The sequence below is a fragment of the Hyperoodon ampullatus genome (assembly GCF_949752795.1).
Source record: "Hyperoodon ampullatus genome assembly, chromosome: 20".
NCBI classification, from domain to species: Eukaryota; Metazoa; Chordata; class Mammalia; order Artiodactyla; family Ziphiidae; genus Hyperoodon; species Hyperoodon ampullatus.
The window spans coordinates 19,724,035-19,742,179 of record NC_136933.1 but is presented as its reverse complement, the minus strand read 5'-3'; the positions used below and the strand labels follow the sequence as shown (position 1 = coordinate 19,742,179).

Here is an 18,145-nt window from a genome sequence, read left to right as displayed (position 1 = left end):
GCCCTCAGTGACCGCTTGTCAAGAGGGACGGTAGAACAGAGAAGACTTTGGCTGGGACACAAATTGCCATTAGATGGAAGGGGTGGGGCTGGATGGGGGTGACAGTGAGACTTGTGAAAATGGGAGGGGCCAGTTCAGGGGAATGATAATTGGGCTTGGGGTAAGCTTGCTTCCGGTGCCAGGCTGTGTGTTGGAATCAGGGAGGGTACAGGTGTGTAGGAATTCTAGGCACACTGAGAAATGTCTGTAAACCTACGATGCTTTCAGAAACAAAGCCGTGAGATATCCCTTTCTGAAAACAAGTTGTTTCCAAACGTACTGAGCCTTGGCTGCCTTGTGGCTCTGACACAGAAATTTTCATCCGTCCCTTGCCCAGCCTTGCTCATCGTTTCCAATGATGACGACTCATCAGAATGTTTTTGCCAAAGGAGCAGCAATTTGGTAAATTTAAATTCTAAAACTCTGTTTATCCCTCCAAGAGCAGGTAAAACCAGTGGCCAAATATAAATTAAAAAATCAAATGGTTACTTGAATATTGGTTATTTATTGGTTATTTGCTAATTATTATAAGGAATGTAAAGAAAAATGTCCCCCTTTAATTGATAGAGAAGAGTCTATTAACAAAGGACAAATAAGCTTGTAAAAATTGGTTAAGTGTTGAATGCTTCAGTGTAGATGATGAGACAAAACATTATCAGAATTTGTCCTTCACTCTTGGCCTTTAAAATTTTTTAAATAGCTCTATTATTGTTATTATAATTCTGTGTATATTTTTTTGTTTCATTGAGGTATAATTGACAATTGTAAGATATTTGATTTATTTACATATACATTGTGAAAGGATTTACACCATCTAGTTAATAAACACATTATCACCTCACATATTTATCACGTGTATGTAAGAACATTTAAGTTCTACTCTTATAGCAAATTTCAATACAGTGATAACGCTGTGTATCACCTCTAGTTACCATGTCTTACATTATCCTCAGACCTTATGCATCTGAGAGCTGACAGTCTATACCCTTTTCCAACCTCTCCTTATTTCCCCCATCCTACTTTTGGCCTCAAAATAAAAATTAATTCATTCAGCAAACATTAAATCTTACACCAGGCTAGACACTTTGCTAGGTCCTCAGGAACGGAATTGAATCAGGTTCTTTTCCTGTTCTCAGGGGCTGTAGAGACTAGTCTGAGAGGCGTATTGTGACAGAAGGAAGTATGGGTCTGAGCATAAAAGAAGGTGTGGTCCATGGCACTCAGCAGGGAATGTCCTGGAAGGAAAGGCTTTACAAAGAGGTTGGGATTCTCAACTGTAATTCTCAGACTTAATGTGTATTTAAATTACCAGGGGATCTTGTTAAAAGGGAGACTGTGATTCAGTAAACCTGGGGTGACCAGCAAGGATTTAAAAGACAATCATCAACTCACTTTGTATTCACTGGGCAGAGTTTGAGGACAGGAGGGAAAGAAGGCCATTGCATTCACAGGGTTGGGCAGAGCAGACGAATAGAGTGAAACATCCTGGAAAAATAAAAAGAAGGTGTGTGTGTGTGTGTGTGTGTGTGTGTGTACGTGTACACGCACAGAGAGGTAGGGGCATGGCGAAGCATAAGGGGGAAGAATTGGGTAGGAATCAACCAACCCTAGGAGCGCCTTTTATGTCTTTAAAATTAAATATTAATTAAGAGGCTTAAAAATAAAGTCATCCTGCAGATAATGGGGAATCACAGATTATAGACTGGGTCATGACCTTAGTTTTCACATGCAGGAGATCAACACGATGGAGCTGGAAAGGATGGAAGGAAAGAACTTTGGGGTCTAATACAGTTATTCAGTCCACGTGTAAGAGAGTGAATAAGGATTTGTAGCATTTGAATTGAGGGGAGGAACACCTCTTTGAAAAGAAATGATGTGGGCTTCCCTTGTGACGCAGTGGTTAGGAATCCGCCTGCCAATGCAGGGGATGGGGGTGCCAGCCCTGGTCCGGGAAGATCCCACATGCCACGGAGCAACTAAGCCCGTGCACCACAACGACTGAGCCTGTGTTCTAGAGCCCGTGAGCCACAACTACTGAGCCCACGTGCCACAACTACTGAGCCCGGGAGCCTAGAGCCCATGCTCTGCAACAAGAGATGCCACCGCAATGAGAAGCCCGCGCACCGCAACGAAGAGTAGCCCTCCCTCACCGCAACTAGAGAAAGCCTGCACACAGCAACCAAGACCCAACGCAGCCAAAAATAAATCAATTAAATAAATAAATTTTTTAAAAAAAAAGAAAAGAAAAAGGATGTGCCTTGTGAATTGGAATAACACATCCTGGTGTCGGGGAGAAAAAGAGAAAACGGGTGATTGGAGCAGGGTTCACACTGATGTACAAGATTCAGTACAGGGTGAGGCTGCAGACAGGAGAACTTGAGATGCCAGGCCTAAGGCACTTCAGCTCTTTTTCTCTATTAAGATGAGATTTTTATAAGTGAAATAACTGGGACAAAGCAGTGAGCATTACTTTTTGGAAAACCTAATTTACTCCCTTAGGGTGCCATTAGTAATATGTGACACTGTCATTTGCAGGTAAGGTCCTTTTCAACTCTTGGTATTCTTCAGTTATATGATGCAGGTAGCATTGAGAAACTTAACGTTAGATTAAATGAGACTCTGATGGGGGAAGAAAGATGACTCCAATGTTTTGGGGCTGGGAAAAAGGAAAATTTAATTATGGTTAGCATAAGTAGGTAGGAGGTTGTCTAATTGTCCGAGTTGGAAATGTTCAACAAGAAATTGAAAATGTGAGTGGCATTGGGATGCAGGAAGACAGAGCTGCAGGTGAGAATTTGGGATTCATCCATATAAGGCAATGGTTAGAGTAAAGTAGATAAAATAGACTCTCCTGGAGAGATGGCTATGAAGAAAGTTGGAGCAAAGGCATGGACTTGCGAAATGCCCACGTTCAGGCGTGAGCATCAGAATGGTGCGGTTTCAAAGATGCGAGGGAAGGGGACGCATCCATACATATTTTGCTGATAAGTGGAAACACTTCTGCTGCAAGCAAGAGTTACGAGTTTGAGTGAGGACCATTTAAGTTTGGCAAATAAAGAGTAAAGGTGAAAAGGTAAGATGAAAAAGATGCTAATAATATAGCACCACCTGCTGTTAGGCATCAGGCATTTTAAAATTGTTTTTCTCAAATTGACTTTTTCTTCCTTCCTGTTTTGGTTGTTTTTTAATTTTCACCTATGTTTTATATGGTAGCTTAGTGTGTGAATGCACTAATGTGTTTCCTTTTTAATCAATGATATGGGGGGAAGTCATGTCAGTTTGTTTATTCCTTGATTTCAACTTTGCTAAAAGCTTCTGTCTCAAATGGCTCTTCTGGTCTCTGTGTCACAGAAGACGTGAGTTAATTACTTCAGGATTACAGGAACCCCTCCTGCAGGATTCTGAATATTCATTTTACGTTTTGACTCACTTGTTCATATAGGAGTTCAGGTTTACAAGCTTAAAGCTTTTGGAATGAATAGCAGTGGAAACTTTTTTTTTTTTTTAACCCCCAAGGAAAACCTGCATCCTTGAAAACTGCACAGCCGTCTTGGGTGAATTTGTGTAGACCACTTCCTAAATCCAAAGCACCTCTGAAAAGTTCTGCACTGCGGAGGACAGGAAGCACCTCCTCTGTTGCCAGCACCCACACTGATCTGAGCACTTACAACAATAACTGTAAGTCAGTCTTATGTCAGACTTTGGGGCTTGTTGAAACTGTAGTTGTAAGAGAAATCTTATGCGCTACAAATTATCAGAATTTTTGGTTCTGTGATTTAGGGGAAAATATGCATCTTGCTTCTCCCTTGGAATTGCTCTAAAAGATTAGCAGGAAAAACAAATTCTTTCAACGACATTCTTTTTTGATGAATGTGCTATGAAACACAGAAATATTTATCTGTTGAAGGCACCTGGTATTTTTTTGCATGAAGGATTCTAAAGTGTATAATTTGAAGATGGTGGGGTTTTTTGGCTTGTTTAAGGAAAGAAAGCAATCTAGGGGCTATTGGAATCCAACTGGAAATCAGAAAAAAAGATAACTTCAGTTTCATTTATTTTGTAAGCGGCTATATTTTGTAGATGTGTTTTTTCTAATCAAACTTTGGATGCTAGATTCTGTGTATTAAGAGTAGTATATTATAACTTCAAGCCTAGTTTTAAGTAATTTAAACGGAGTATATTTTGGGGGTTTTCAGTTCGTGTGAATTCAGTTTGCTGTGTATAAGATGAGTGAATTGAGTTATCCCTTTTGTTCAAAAGATGTATTTGGCCTTAGTGTTTATTTGCTCATTTCCTTTTTAATTTCTTTCACAAAATTTATGGGTTAACTAATTTGAACAATTTTGGAGCGCCTGCTGTGTACAGGCACCACTGTAGATGCTGTGAAGGATATGAGATATCAAAGAAATGGTCCCTCAAGGGTAGTTGAGAAAGAAGATATTTACGTGGATAACTAGAATATCAGATAAAACAAGATATAAGGGAGTGGTGGGAGGAGGGGTGTTCTCTCTGCTTGAAGGGGAGGATCGGTTTCTTCTTTCCGGTGAGGGGACAGGGACAAAGTGGAGTCATGGTTATGAAACTTCTGGATGTGGAGCACTGTGTAGGGTTACCATACATTCTTTCTTTCGTTTCCTCTCAAATAACTTCTGTTACCCTCATTCTATATGCAAGGTCATTGAGGCCCAGAGAGGTTGTCGCTGGTCCAAGGGCACTCAGCCAGTATGTGACAGAATTGAGAATGTGTTTGTGGAGGGTAAGGCACTGAATTAATGACCAAATTAATGGGCATGTTTCCGAGGGGGCACTTAGCAGGAGCTGGTCTCCTATGAGAGTCAGTAGTTGTATACTGGACCTTTAGGAGCACTGAAATTTGTTACTTGAAATTAAACGGGACTGTTATCTGCTTATGATTTGAATTTTGAAGTTGTGGCATAAGATCAGAAGGGTTTGCATGTATCCATTGATTCCTGATGATTTGAAAAGGTAATTCACATGTGTATTCTTTTAAGGTCATTTCACTTGCAGTGTTCCCTGTTTGTAATGGGAAGTTTTGAAAACATTCTGCCAAGAGGGAAGCACCAAGGTGCTCTCGGGGGCTGGAGGGTTGTGTAGCGCTGGCGCTCGTGGCCCTGGCAGGGGGCACGTCCCGTGGAGCCACTGCCCAGCGTCCCTGCCGACGCCATGTTGCGGTGGCCCCATTCAGGACCGTGTCTGACACTCCTAAGGAGGGTGTCAAATGCTTTTGTCCATTCCTTTTTGTCTTTTAACAAAGGGGCTTCCCGTGGACCCACAGAGCCTGTCTAGGGGCTGTGTGTCTCTGTTGCAGATGAAGCATTCAAATCCATGTCTCTTTCTTAGTTGGATTTGCTAGCTGGTTTAATCTGTTACGAGTAGTGCCTTGGAGCTTACAGATTTTTTTCCTTCTCCATTCTAATTCACTAAGAGCAAGCATGAGGGATAGGAGAGTGAACATGGCTGCAGTTTTTCCTGCCTAAGCTTGCTTTGATCCTTTTAAATGACTATACCAGGAGGATTTCGCAGTTGTACAGAAACGGATACTTCTTCGAAAATATTTATCAATTCTACACTCACCCCACCGACTGGCTCAGAGAGGCACTATGATGCTACCTTATTGACACTGCTGGTTCTGGGATCCTACAGCCTTTGTATAGTTCCTTTGTTAGCCACGTTTACTGGGAAAAGAAGTAGGTCGACGATTTCTGGTTTGATTCTTTCTTTGTAAGCATGTTTAAATTTTATTCAATAAATTGATTTAGCATCTCTTGATTGCTATCTTTATAACTTGTAATTTGTTAATTGTATTTCTTGGGCATGTTTATATTTAAGTTGTGAATGATTCTGTCTACCAGTTTATTGTGTATTTTATGTGTTTTGAGACTCGGACTAAATATAATTCAGCAGCATTGTCGAAGTTCGTTGCACATGAAATTATTTTATAAGACTAGTTAATGGTCTCATTTTTTATTAAATAACTGGTTGTTTTTGTGTATGTACCTAATCGTTGTACGAGGATAGAAGAATGCTTTCCCAGAATTAAAATGAAAACATCACATTTTATTTTACTCATATTATAACTAAAAATATTTAAAATGTGCACTTTTTAAAGATTACCTTAAAACATGAAAAAAATCATTTTGAGCTGCAGTTTTCCTATTTCTGATAATGATAATGATGGAAATAACTTAATCTTTTGATCAGTGTTTTAAATTCATATTGGGTTAAGCCTTTGAACGATTTTAAAGCATGTTTTCTTGCTTTGTCCATTTCTTTCTTTGTGATGCGCTGCTGTTGGTGCAATCACTTTTGAGACTGCAGAGTGCTGTTGTAAAATTAGCATCTGGTTCTCCGTGCTTAGGGATGCTATAGAAATAACATGGCCAAGTTTTAAAGTGACTGAATCAAGATATATAAGACAATAAATCTTTCTTATTTGGGGGTTTCAGCAGGTTCTTTGTGTGTGTTCTTTTCAGCATAGAAAATTTTAAAGTTACAGTATTGATTTTTTTAATATTAACATGAAACATTGCACAGTCATTTCTATATCAAATATGCTCATTTTTAGAGGTTAATTGTTGTAAGCTCTTCCAGACTCAGATAGCTAAGTTCCAGTTTTTAAGATCATTGGATAAAAATGTTTTATATATATGTGTGTATATATGTGTGTGTGTGTGTGTGTATGTCTTGAAAAGAGTTGAAGGTTTGAGGACCTTTGTGTGAGTGTAGATGCAGGTCTCAGGAGAGCTGGTAATTTTGCCATATTAGCTAATATGAAGTCCAAGCGCTTCCTACTTCTACCAGTTTGGCCACAAAAACCTAAGCACATTTATTTTTGAGAGACAGCTGGTGAGGGGAGACAAAAGGATGCACACCAGAGCTCCTTGCACTGTCTGAGAGATAGAACAGGCGGAGGTTAACTGAAGAAACGGAGCTTTCTCTTCCCTCACCTTCACGGCCAGCCCTGGCATCAGCAGCGTGCCCTGGCATCAGCCGCGTGATACAATAGAAAAGGGTGTTCAACTCGGACTCAGTGCTAGTCAGTCTTACTGAGTCACTGAAGTTGGACAATCTTACACTCTCTTAGCCTCAGTGTTCTCACCTGATGAACAGGCAGGGAGGCTTAGATCATCTTCAAAATCCTTGCAGCAGCAGAGGTTTCTGACCACCTTCATTTTCTTCACAACAATAAGTTGGTGGCTAACGGTTTGGAAGGAGGGTGTTTTGAGTCAAAGGGATCCAGGTGATAGAAGGATTAGTCTTATTCACCTTCAGTCCTATCCTCATTGCAGGATGGCAAGTAGGTATTGTGTCGCCTGTCAACACTGGTCCGTTGGTGAGAATCACCTGGAGAACAGTGTTGAAAGGTTTTCTGGCTGCTTCCAGGTTCAGAGCAAAAATGGGTGCTTGACTAGTGAGGCCTGTGGGGGGTGAGGAAGGGGTGAAAGACAGGCGGTACATACTCTGACCCCATGTTGCAAAACATGCTCAATACTTACGCACGTCTGAATGGACTATTTAATAAGAAAATACTATTATCCAGACTGGTATTAATTTCGTTTTCATTCTTTTAATGTTTTTCTAGGATATATTTGAGACACTCTTATTATTACAAGGTTGGGTAATTTTGCTTTTGGAATTTGAAAGCTTAGACTTAAGTAGTGATTTGATTTTAAGCCAGGTGGCAGATGATCTGGCACAGTGGGGAGTGTTAAGCTGATTCACGGAAAGTTCAGGAAATGAGCAGAATGTTGGCTCTGTGTGTGTATATACATATTTGTTAAACAAAACAAAAACCAGTGTTAACTAAGTGCTAGAGTGTAGTGTGAAATGTTAGTTTGCAAATAAAAGTCTGGAACAATGAGAAACCTTTCTCTAACAGGAAAATCTTTTCTCCTGCTTGGGCTGCTCTGAGCATCTCTCTTCATTTTCTCTGTAGACTCAGTCATCTATCATTTCACTTGAACCACATTTTGACCACGGGGAAATGAAAAAGAAGGATTCCAGAGCACCTATTATTCTGGCTTAATCGAGGCAGCTAGGACCAAGGGTGTGGTCAGCATGGGGGCAGTTTTAAAACTGTATGTTAGGGGCTTCCCTGGTGGCGCAGTGGTTGGGAGTCCGCCTGCCGATGCAGGGGACGCGGGTTCGTGCCCTGGTCCAGGAAGATCCCACATGCCGCGGAGCGGCTGGGCCCGTGAGCCATGGCCGCTGAGTCTGCGTGTCCGGAGCCTGTGCTCCACAACGGGAGAGGCCACAACAGTGAGAGGCCCGCGTACCTCAGAAAAAAACAAAAAAAACCAAAAAACAAAAAACTGTATGTTAGAATTGGCTGAGACATGGGCAACCACTTGTGGGATTTCACATTTTGATTGTACACACCAGCCATCATGGAGTGGTTGTACCTCCTGAACCACTGGGTTTAGGAGAATTCCGAGTGTGTGTTTGGCCTCAGTGGGACCGAGCACCATAATCAGTGAGTGGGGACCCCGTGACACCGTATGCATTGTCTGTTTCCACACTTGGTGTTCAAACCCTCTCATACATAGAGAGGTGAAGTGATTCAGCACAGCTAGGCAGTGGCCCAGTCAGGACCAGAACTCACATATTATAGGTTCCATTCCATTCCATTCCTTGAAACTAATGTGCTTCTCTTATTATATTGGAGCTTGTGCCACAGTTTATCATTTGCATATAATAACTCTAGAAGAGAGAACATTTAGATATCGTCAGGATACCCAACCGGCTGCCCCATTAGGAACTGAAATAGAGGGCAGGAGAAATACTTTAAGGGCATCACGCCTCGTAGTAAAGTACATCCTTCAAGTTAGGGTCAGCCTAGAGGAGAGCCTTTAGAAAACCAAAGGATGTGGAGGTGTTGGTCATAAAACTGTGTGCTGCTCAGCACACTGTGTCTCCACAATTAGTAAAGTGGGGAAGAAATGAAGGGGGGAATGTGTATAGTAGATGATCAGAGAGAGAGTGTGTGTGTGTGTTTATATGAGTGTGTGCATATGTGTGTATATATATGTATACATATGTCACATATAAATGTAAATGTGTGTGTGTGTTTGTACCCTGGGTCAAACTCATTTTATCCTTGAAATACGGATTTTGACCCTCACGTGTAACAAATTGATGCTAGAAGGGTGGCAGCGAGACAATTTGTGTCCAGGACAGCACCTCTGTTCTGAGTGTGACAGAGCCAACAAGACAGGAATACTGTGCCTCGTGAGAAATGTGTCTTTTGCCTTAGCGAGAAATCCTTTCACGGAGTCCTTTGGAAACTGAAGGTCTTTGTGTTTAAAGCTTAGAAATGAAAAGCGTGGATTTAGGATCATACAGATTCATAATAGGTCTGTAAATTAAACTCAATTCAGTTTTTCAAAATCTATGTAGGTGACTTATTTGCTGCTGAGTATAATTTTTAAAATATGTCAAGAAAAGTAAGACTCAAATCCAGATTGTTATTTGGCTACGTTGTGTCTTAGTTGCTGCGCACGGACTTTTCTCTAGAGTAAAGAGTAGCGAGCAGGGGCTACTCTTTGTTGCGGTGTGCGGGCTTCTCATTGCGGTGGCTTCTCTTGTTGTGGAGCCCAGGCTCTAGGCACACGGGCTCAGTAGTTGTGACTTGCGGGCCCTAGAGCGCAGGCTCAGTAGTTGTGGCGCACGGGCTTAGTTGCTCCGCGGCATGTGGGATCTTCCCAGACCAGGGCTTGAACCTGTGTCCCCTGCCTTGGCAGGCAGATTCTTAACCACTGCGCCACCAGTGAAGTTCCCAGATTGTTATAATACATGGTTGAGACTAATAACATCATTTACTTCCTTTCTTGGATTTTGATTTAGCATAAGTTGAAATGTTGATCGAAACCCACTACCATTTTACATGAAAATCTAAAAAACCTGCTCTATGACATTTTGGTTCCCTTTCTTTAAGACTCTGAAATCATTTCCCATCCATCCTTTGAAAAGTCATGTTGAATTTTATAGTAGTAGTATCTTAAGTATTTATCATTTACATTAGCTCCCTGTCAACTTGGGAGAAACCAAGTTTCCAGGTTCTGGGGAAAGAGGGAATTGGAAAGAAGGATAGGAAATTGACAGAAACTTGTCAGGAGGAGGGAAGGCTCTGTGTTGATTTGGCCTAACATTGGAAGTGTTATCTGTGCACAGGAAGAACAAAGAGGTGGCTCCCTGTAGGGGGACTTGATGTAGGTCAGGGGAGAATGACAGCATGTCTTTACAAGGTTTAAATGTGACATCTGTAAGCACTGTTGTAGGAGTTGGGACAGTTTAGTCTAGAGAAAAATTTCTAGCTGTCTTCAGATTTATAAATATTTGTAAATAATGTTGACAACTCACCCCTTTCTAGAAATGTGAGGTGAAGAAAGGGATCGAGGTTGGTAATAAAGAAATATGTGATTATAAGTGTTGATTATTAGAATGGAATTGGATGGTTAGAATTGGGTGTTGAAGATTATTTAGAAAAAAATTATTAAAAAATCCAATCTGGGTTGGTGGAGGGGAAATTAAGCCTGGAAACCAGGTAGTGAATGAATGAACCTCCAGATTTCCCTCTGGCCCAGTAAGTATATGGTGACATAAACATACTAGTGGTTTGTGTGGTTAACAAGGGGAGATAGATAAAAAGGTTACCTTTTATGGGAATAGAGAACCATAAAACTTCCAAAGTACTTTTGTTAGGATTTTTTCCTCCTGAGTTATGGAGAGAAAAGGGCAAAGTGCTGTGTTTACACTCTTGAGTGTTGTGTATAACATGGTAATCTCTTAGGAAGAGCCAAGCAGTGCTGTTAAAATTCCTTGTAGGAGCTAAGCTTCTGGACACTGTACTTTTTCAAAGATTCCTCAATTATGGAGAACTAAAAGGAGAAGTTGAGAATGATAAGGAAATACCGATATTTTAAACCTTTAATTAGATCACTGCCGCTGCTCTTCTCACCCTCCTTTTTTGTTACCACTTAATAAAATTTGAAACAGCTTTGTATGTTGTTATCTTTACACGCGGGTACTATTTTTGTCTTTTCAAGCCTTTCGTTTAAGGTTTTTGACCCTTAGGAGATTTTAAAATGTAGATACCCTCAGCCGAAAACAGTACAATAAGTGATGGTGATGCTGGTTAAATTCCTAATATGGAATCCTCTCAACTGTACCAGTCCTATTTCATAGGACCTTGTTATGGACCCGATACACCTTTAGCAAAAATATAATGTGAAAATGCATTCTCATTTTGAATTCAGAGCGCAGGACACAGGCCCTGCTCTTTCTTTTCCCTCTGCCTTTCCCCGTCCCATACAAATCTTAAGGATACAGTAGAAGAATTGGGTTATTTTTTTTTAATCCAATGAGAAGCCATAAATGTGAAGAGGAAACTCACAGTTTACAAAGAACCTATATAAACATATATAGGTTTATATAGTCTACATACTTGTCTTATGCAACTGAAAGATACTGAGTTTTTTGATGCCTAGGGCTTCAGTCATTATTGGACAAAAGAAGAAACAAAAGCAAGACATCTACTGGAGGCTTTGTCTAAATGTTTCTCTGTGGTTTCAAATTGTCATTCTGGTAGAAAATCAACAAGTTACAAATTATCACTATTTTTTTAAAGCTGTGTTCTTTATTTCAAAGTGTCACTGTCTTTTGATATGCTAGGATTGTCTTTAGAGTCCCAGTGAAGAAAGAGAAGCAAAATCAGAGACTAGCAAAATAGCAGATGCCCTTTCCAGGACCCATTGACATATTATACCTAAAATATAGTATTTGCTCACCTTCACTCTGACCTTTTCCCAGGAAATAATATAGGTCTGCTTCTGTGGGAGCCCCCTTTGCCTAGTTAACTGTCGTGGACTCAGATATACCACAACCTAAGCACAATTAGCTAGTGCCTCAAACTTTCTCCAGAAGTCCTTTCTTCAATTCTTTTAGTGCCTGGAAACCTTTCCCCCCCGCACCCCAGAGCTGATTCCTGTGTGAGTGAGAGAGGAAAGGTTTACGTGTAATATAAAAGATGCTTTTTATTATTTAGGTGGAATTCCCTTTTATATTTTAGCTTTAAGGCTTAGGTGCCTTTGTTCTAGGGCAGATGTTGGAGTTGCAGCTTCTTGCAGTGGCAGAGAAGGATCAGAACCAGATCTCATCTTTGCAGCTACCAAGGAGCTTGTACATTATAGTCGTCCCTTGGTATCCACAGGGGATTGGTTCCAGGACCCCCAAGGATACCAAAATATCTCCCAACTTTTATCTGGGATGAAAGCTGCCCTGGAAAAGAGGCATAAACTTGGGCTGTGCCAAGATGTAAGGTCACCCTGGTTACCGTTCACCCTGCATCCCTGAGGACAGGAACTACCTATGATCCATCTTTGTATTCCCAACATACAGTAACGACTGGCACGTGGTAGGTGCTTAGTGAGCACTTGTTGATTTAAAGAGGAAAGATAGGTCATGGAAGACTCATACTGTGTTTATCTGTAAAATAAAATGTACTTTTCTGTTTTATTCCAGCTGGTAATAAGGTTGCCATCAAATATGAGGAAAAACCTCCAAAACCAGCATTTCAAAATGGTTCCTCAGGATCCTTATATTTGAAGCATGCGGTACCCCAAGCTCACGCGCACTTACTAAAAACTCCTCCAAAAGGTATGGACCTCACTGTGGAGAGAAGAGGAAGGCAAGGCTTTTTAAGTCCTTGGCTTATAGGAGGTTAAATTTTGGCATTTAGGTTCATGGTATATTGAATATTTATTTACAAAAAGTCTGGTGAATAAAGACATAATACATTTTTACACTGATGGAGCTCTTCTTGTTCTGAGAGTCTGTAGGTTCTATGGCTAAAACTTGATACATATAAATCAGCAGATAGAGCAAAGGTATAAGGTGAAAATAAATGAAACTTCTAGAGTTAAATTATGCGAAGGTGGTGATCTAGAATAATGAGATAGAAATGCATGGTTTACTTCACACTTTTGGTCCAACCACGTCCCCCCACACCCCACCCCCGTGTTCTTTATGTTTTCTTCTCTGTATCGCTCACTTCGTGACTGCTACAGCTATGAAGGTTAACTTTCATGTTTACAACATATGTGGTATATACTTCATATGGAATGTTTTCATGCAGCTTTATCACAGTGGAGCTGAAGCACATTAGCAGTTGTTGCTTAGTGAATTGAAAGATTCCTTAACTGAAAGAATAATTGTGAATGAGAAGCTTGAGCTGTAATATGTGATGCATATTTATATTAGAGGGTACAGAAACGTACAGCATCCTCCTTCATCCCGTCAACCATGAATACTGTTGCCTTTCCTCCTTTTCTTTCCCTCTGCATATATAATAGCTTTGTTTTTGTTTCAAGAAAACTCAGGGCATACTATGTACATTCCCTTGTGTCTTGCTTTTTATTAATTTAATAGTATATCATGAGAGTGTCTTCATTTTAAATGGCTATGAAATAGTCTCCTGTTTTCCAATTCCCTGGTTCCTGGACAATTTCTGTCTTTTCACTATGGCACGTGATGCTGAGATGAACATCTCTGAATGTGAATACTGTTCATTGCTTCAGGTTCTAGTTACTTCCATTGGGGTAGTCCTAAAAGAGGAACCACTGGGTTAAACTGTGTGAATCTTTGTGAAATTGTTATCATATTACTAAATAACTTTCCAGAAATGTGTTAGTCTCTCAAAGCAGTGTGTGTCTGTTGCTCTGTGTCCTTCTCAACATGTGTGTGTGTGCTACATACGTATGTAAAGGATCACGTGGTAACTTGAGGTTAATTACCTAGTGAATGTTTATCAACACTTTCTTTTCTACTGAATTCAAGAGAGAATAGGCACAGATATTGGCAAAAAGATTCTTCTGGGTACCAGCAGGTTCTCATCTTCCAGGGTTTTAAACAAATTTCTGATGTATCAAATTACCCCTCGGTGGGATGACATCAGTATATGAATCTATGGTTTTTATTGATGATGATAAAGCCCTGTAATCTACACATACACCTGTAACTGGAAAGAAATGTCGAACTTTAATTCTAAGATAACTTTCAGAGAGTTAGAACGGCATGATTTCTCTGATACGTTTGCACAACAGAGAACCTCAGTATTCTAAAATGTCTTGCCATTGAATTTGTAAGCTTTTGTATCACAGAGGTTTTACTTGACTGGGAATCAATGCTGTCCATTTATAACAGCCACATATTTTAAGAGATAGTCATCTCTGTAAAATTCCACAGAATGTGGCAGCTGTTCTAACTAAATAATCTGCAGGTGACTTGCCCTAGAAATGACTGTCACATCAGGAAGATGTGTTCATAGTCTTCTAGTGACTTACCTTTGTAGCTCTGTACCTGTTACCACTCCTGGTTGAATTTATTTTTCAGCTGTATTGATGTATAATTGACAATTAAAATTATATTTGATTTAATACACATATATATTGTGAAAGAATTCCCCGGGTTGTATTTTATATTGTATCAGTTTGGAGGAAAAGCTTAAGTATGTTTTCCTTCATAGCTGAATAGCAAGAGAACTGGATTTAATACTTGGCAATTTTAGAAATCACACCCTAGTAGCTGTGTTTTGTAGTCTGGGCCTTTTTGCTCTATCAGCAGTGGAATAGCATAAAGTGTGTAATACATGTATAAATTTAGTACTGTTAAAATTTGAATTTCAGCAGTTCTTGAACTGAAAAAATACTGTAGTTTGTCCTAGCATGTTTAATTTTGACAATGAATAATATCACCCTTAAACTAGTATTTTGATGTTATTTGGAATATTTTATCCTTAGATATTCTAAGTATAAACTCAATAAAGTTGATTAAATCTCAGTGGAATTTCCCATCTGGAACCTAAAATTTCGGTGTTAATGGATTGTTTTTGGGAAAAAAAACTTAGTTTTTAAATGGTTTATTTTTGTATGATATTTTCTATAAAACATAAATATTTCTATTTTAGGTCCTTCAAGAAAAGGTCTATATACAGCTTTCAATGTGGGTAAGTGACACCTTAAATATGGATGGAGAAAAAGAATCTTTTTGTAAAGTTATATTATCATTACAAGTATTCAAGTGTATTTGCAGTGATTTTTTCACTAGTATGCTTATAAATATAATTTCAGGTTTGTGGCATAAACATAACTGCTTATGACCTTGATCAGCATGGGGTTAAAACTTGGTGAGCACAATTGCCAAGCCATCTGATGCAGAAGGACATTTTAGTAATCACAGATAATTTGTTTTTTAAATAATGATTTTTTTTCAAATGTGGAGCATATTTAATATTTAAAATGTGGAGATGTAGAGAATGTACTTTTTTTTTTTTTTTTCTACAAGAAATAGGCTATTTTGGGCTTCCCTGGTGGTGCAGTGGTTGAGAGTCTGCCTGCCAATGCAGGGGACACGGGTTCGTGCCCCGGTCCGGGAAGATCCCACATGCCGCGGAGCAGCTGGGCCCGTGAGCCGTGGCCGCTGAGCCTGCGTGTCCGGAGCCCGTGCTCCGCAACGGGAGAGGCCACAACAGTGAGAGGCCCGCGTACCGCAAAAAAAAAAAAAAAAAAAAAGTTATGTTTACACTATAGTGTAGTCTATTAACTGTGCAATAGTAGCATTATGTCTAAAAAAGGTACATACCTTAATTTAAAAATACAAAACAAAATTAATTACAGTAGTAACATCAAAGATCACCAATCACCATAACAAATATAATAATAATGAAAACGTTTGAAATATTGCAAGAATTACCAAAATGTGACAGAGACGCATGAAGTGACCAAATGCTGTTGGAAAAATGGTGCCAATAGTCTTGCTCAACGCAAGGTTGCCACAACCTTCAGTTTGTAAAAATACAATATCTATGAAGTGCAATAAAATGAGGTTATGCTTGTATCGAATCAAAACAAGACAAATACTGTGGAATCTAAAAGGTAGAATGAATGAATATAACAAAACAGAAACAGACTCACAGATAACAAACTAGTGGTTACCAGTGGGGAGAGGACAGGGAAGAGGGACAATATCGTAGAAGGGGAGTCAGTAAGAGGTACAAACTCTTAGGTATAAAATAAGATACAAGGATGTAATTAACGTACAGCACAGGGAGTATAGCCAATATTTTATAATAATTTAAAATGGAGTTTATAAAATATGAAATCATGTTTTGTACACTTGAAACTAACATAACATTGCAAATCAACTACACTTCATTAAAAGGTGGGAAAAGAAAAAATCAGACACAAGAAAAGAAATATGAGGGACTAAGAAACATGAAAAAAGTTTACGAACGTCAATTAAAATAATGTGCTGTCAGTTCTTGTCTATTTTTAAGAGTAATACCCACTATTGGTGAATGCGTGAGGACCGGGTGCCTCATACGTGCTACTGAAGGGGAATAAATTACTACAGCCTTTCTGGACAGAGGCACGTTGGTGACATAGAGCAAAAGGCTTCTACCCTGGAATTCCACTTATCAGAATTGATTCTAGGAAAATAGTTGATTGACTTATTTATTGCTTTTCAGAAATGTTTAGAAGGGGGAAAATTGGAAACAGTATGAATGGCTTAAACAACAGGTGTTGTTTATGTTCGCTGACATTTTAAGGATATTTTTGAAGCCATTAAAATAACAACATAGAGGATTATTTAATGCCATGGAAAGATAAATGTGAAATTTTTAAGTTTAAGAAAACTGGTAACAGAGCACTGTGATGTACAGGTAATTTAACTTTTTTTAAAATGATTCTTTAATTTGTTTTTATTTTTGGCTGTGTTGGGTCCTCGTTGCTGTGTATGGGCTTTCTCTAGTTGCGGCGAGCGAGGGCTACTCTTTCTTGCACTACGTGGGCTTCTCATTGCGGTGGCTTCTCTTGTAGCAGAGCACGGGCTCTAGGCATGTGGGTTTCAGTAGTTGTGGCACACGGGCTCAGTAGTTGTGGCTTGCGGGCTCTAGAGTGCAGGCTCAATAGTTGTGGCGCACGGGCTTAGTTGCTCTGCGACATGTGGGATCTTCCAGGCCAGGGATCGAACCTGTGTCCCCTGCATTGGCAGGCGGATTCTTAACCACTGTGCCACCAAGGAAACCCCTGATTTAACTTTTATTTTTTTTAAAATTATACATTGAACATGTTTTTTTTCTTAGTTTTTAAAAACAAACATTGTACATGGATAAAACATTACTGCTCTTATTTTGGGAGACCAAAGAAATAAAAGGCAGTGCCACTGATCTTGAAAAACTTATAATCTTAAGGGTGGGTGGAGGTTGAAATTTTTTCTAATTGTTTTATGCGAATTTTTGGACAGTTATTCACAATATATCTTAGACATTCTTTTCCCTACTAAGGGAGAGGACATTATGGAAAAATTGGACTCTTTTTTTTTTTTTTTTTTTTGCGGTACGTGGGCCTCTCACTGTCGTGGCTTCTCCCGTTGCGGAGCACAGGCTCCGGACACGCAGGCTCAGCGGCCATGGCTCACGGGCCCAGCCGCTCCGCAGAATGTGGGATCTTCTGGGACCGGGGCACGAACCCGTGTCCCCTGCATCGGCAGGTGGACTCTCAACCACTGCGCCACCAGGGAAGCCCGGAAAAATTGGGCTCTTGAGTTGAAGTTTCTACCATTGGAATAGAGATTTGAACTTAAAAATTATGATGCATAAAAATGAAGAAAATGTGGCAATTAGTGTTGTGTTAGGCAGAGGAAGGAGGTAAACGTTAAGACTGATACTTCATGTTGGAGTTCTGGGGAAGATTGGTTGGATAGAGATGCTTGAATCCCTGGTTTAAGTATTAATCTCCAGATTCTTGATGATCATTAACAACAACAAATAAATCTGTCCTAGTTGGATGTATTTCCTAGCATCTAAGCAACCCTGCACAGCATATGCTAGAATCATAACATCACTGTTTTCTAAAGTCCAGTCACTAATGAAATGCACATATTCCTACACAGACTGCAATGGGATCTGTGATTCTTGTTTGAACCTACCGTGATATTATAGCACATTGACCTGCTAAACACTTATATCATCCATAAGATACCTTTAGTTTTTTAAGCCTTACCAAAGACCTTATACAATTATTTATTC

General features: G+C 39.7%; 1 protein-coding gene across 5 annotated transcripts in view; it reads left to right on the top strand.

The window, feature by feature from the left end:
* MTUS1 (microtubule associated scaffold protein 1) overlaps positions 1-18,145 on the top strand; it is a gene marked incomplete at its 5' end in the record, with an annotated part of 103,480 nt that overhangs the window by 26,620 nt on the left and 58,715 nt on the right. For 2 of the 5 annotated variants that reach the window (XM_079726801.1, XM_079726802.1), the window contains 3 exons: positions 3,556-3,717; positions 12,580-12,714; positions 15,023-15,061. In XM_079726801.1, coding sequence (XP_079582927.1) covers positions 3,556-3,717; positions 12,580-12,714; positions 15,023-15,061 — 336 coding nt within the window. Of the gene's footprint in view, positions 1-3,555; positions 3,718-5,557; positions 5,748-12,579; positions 12,715-15,022; positions 15,062-18,145 lie in introns of those variants that run through there. The other 3 variants (XM_079726803.1, XM_079726804.1, XM_079726805.1) reach the window with 2 other exon arrangements.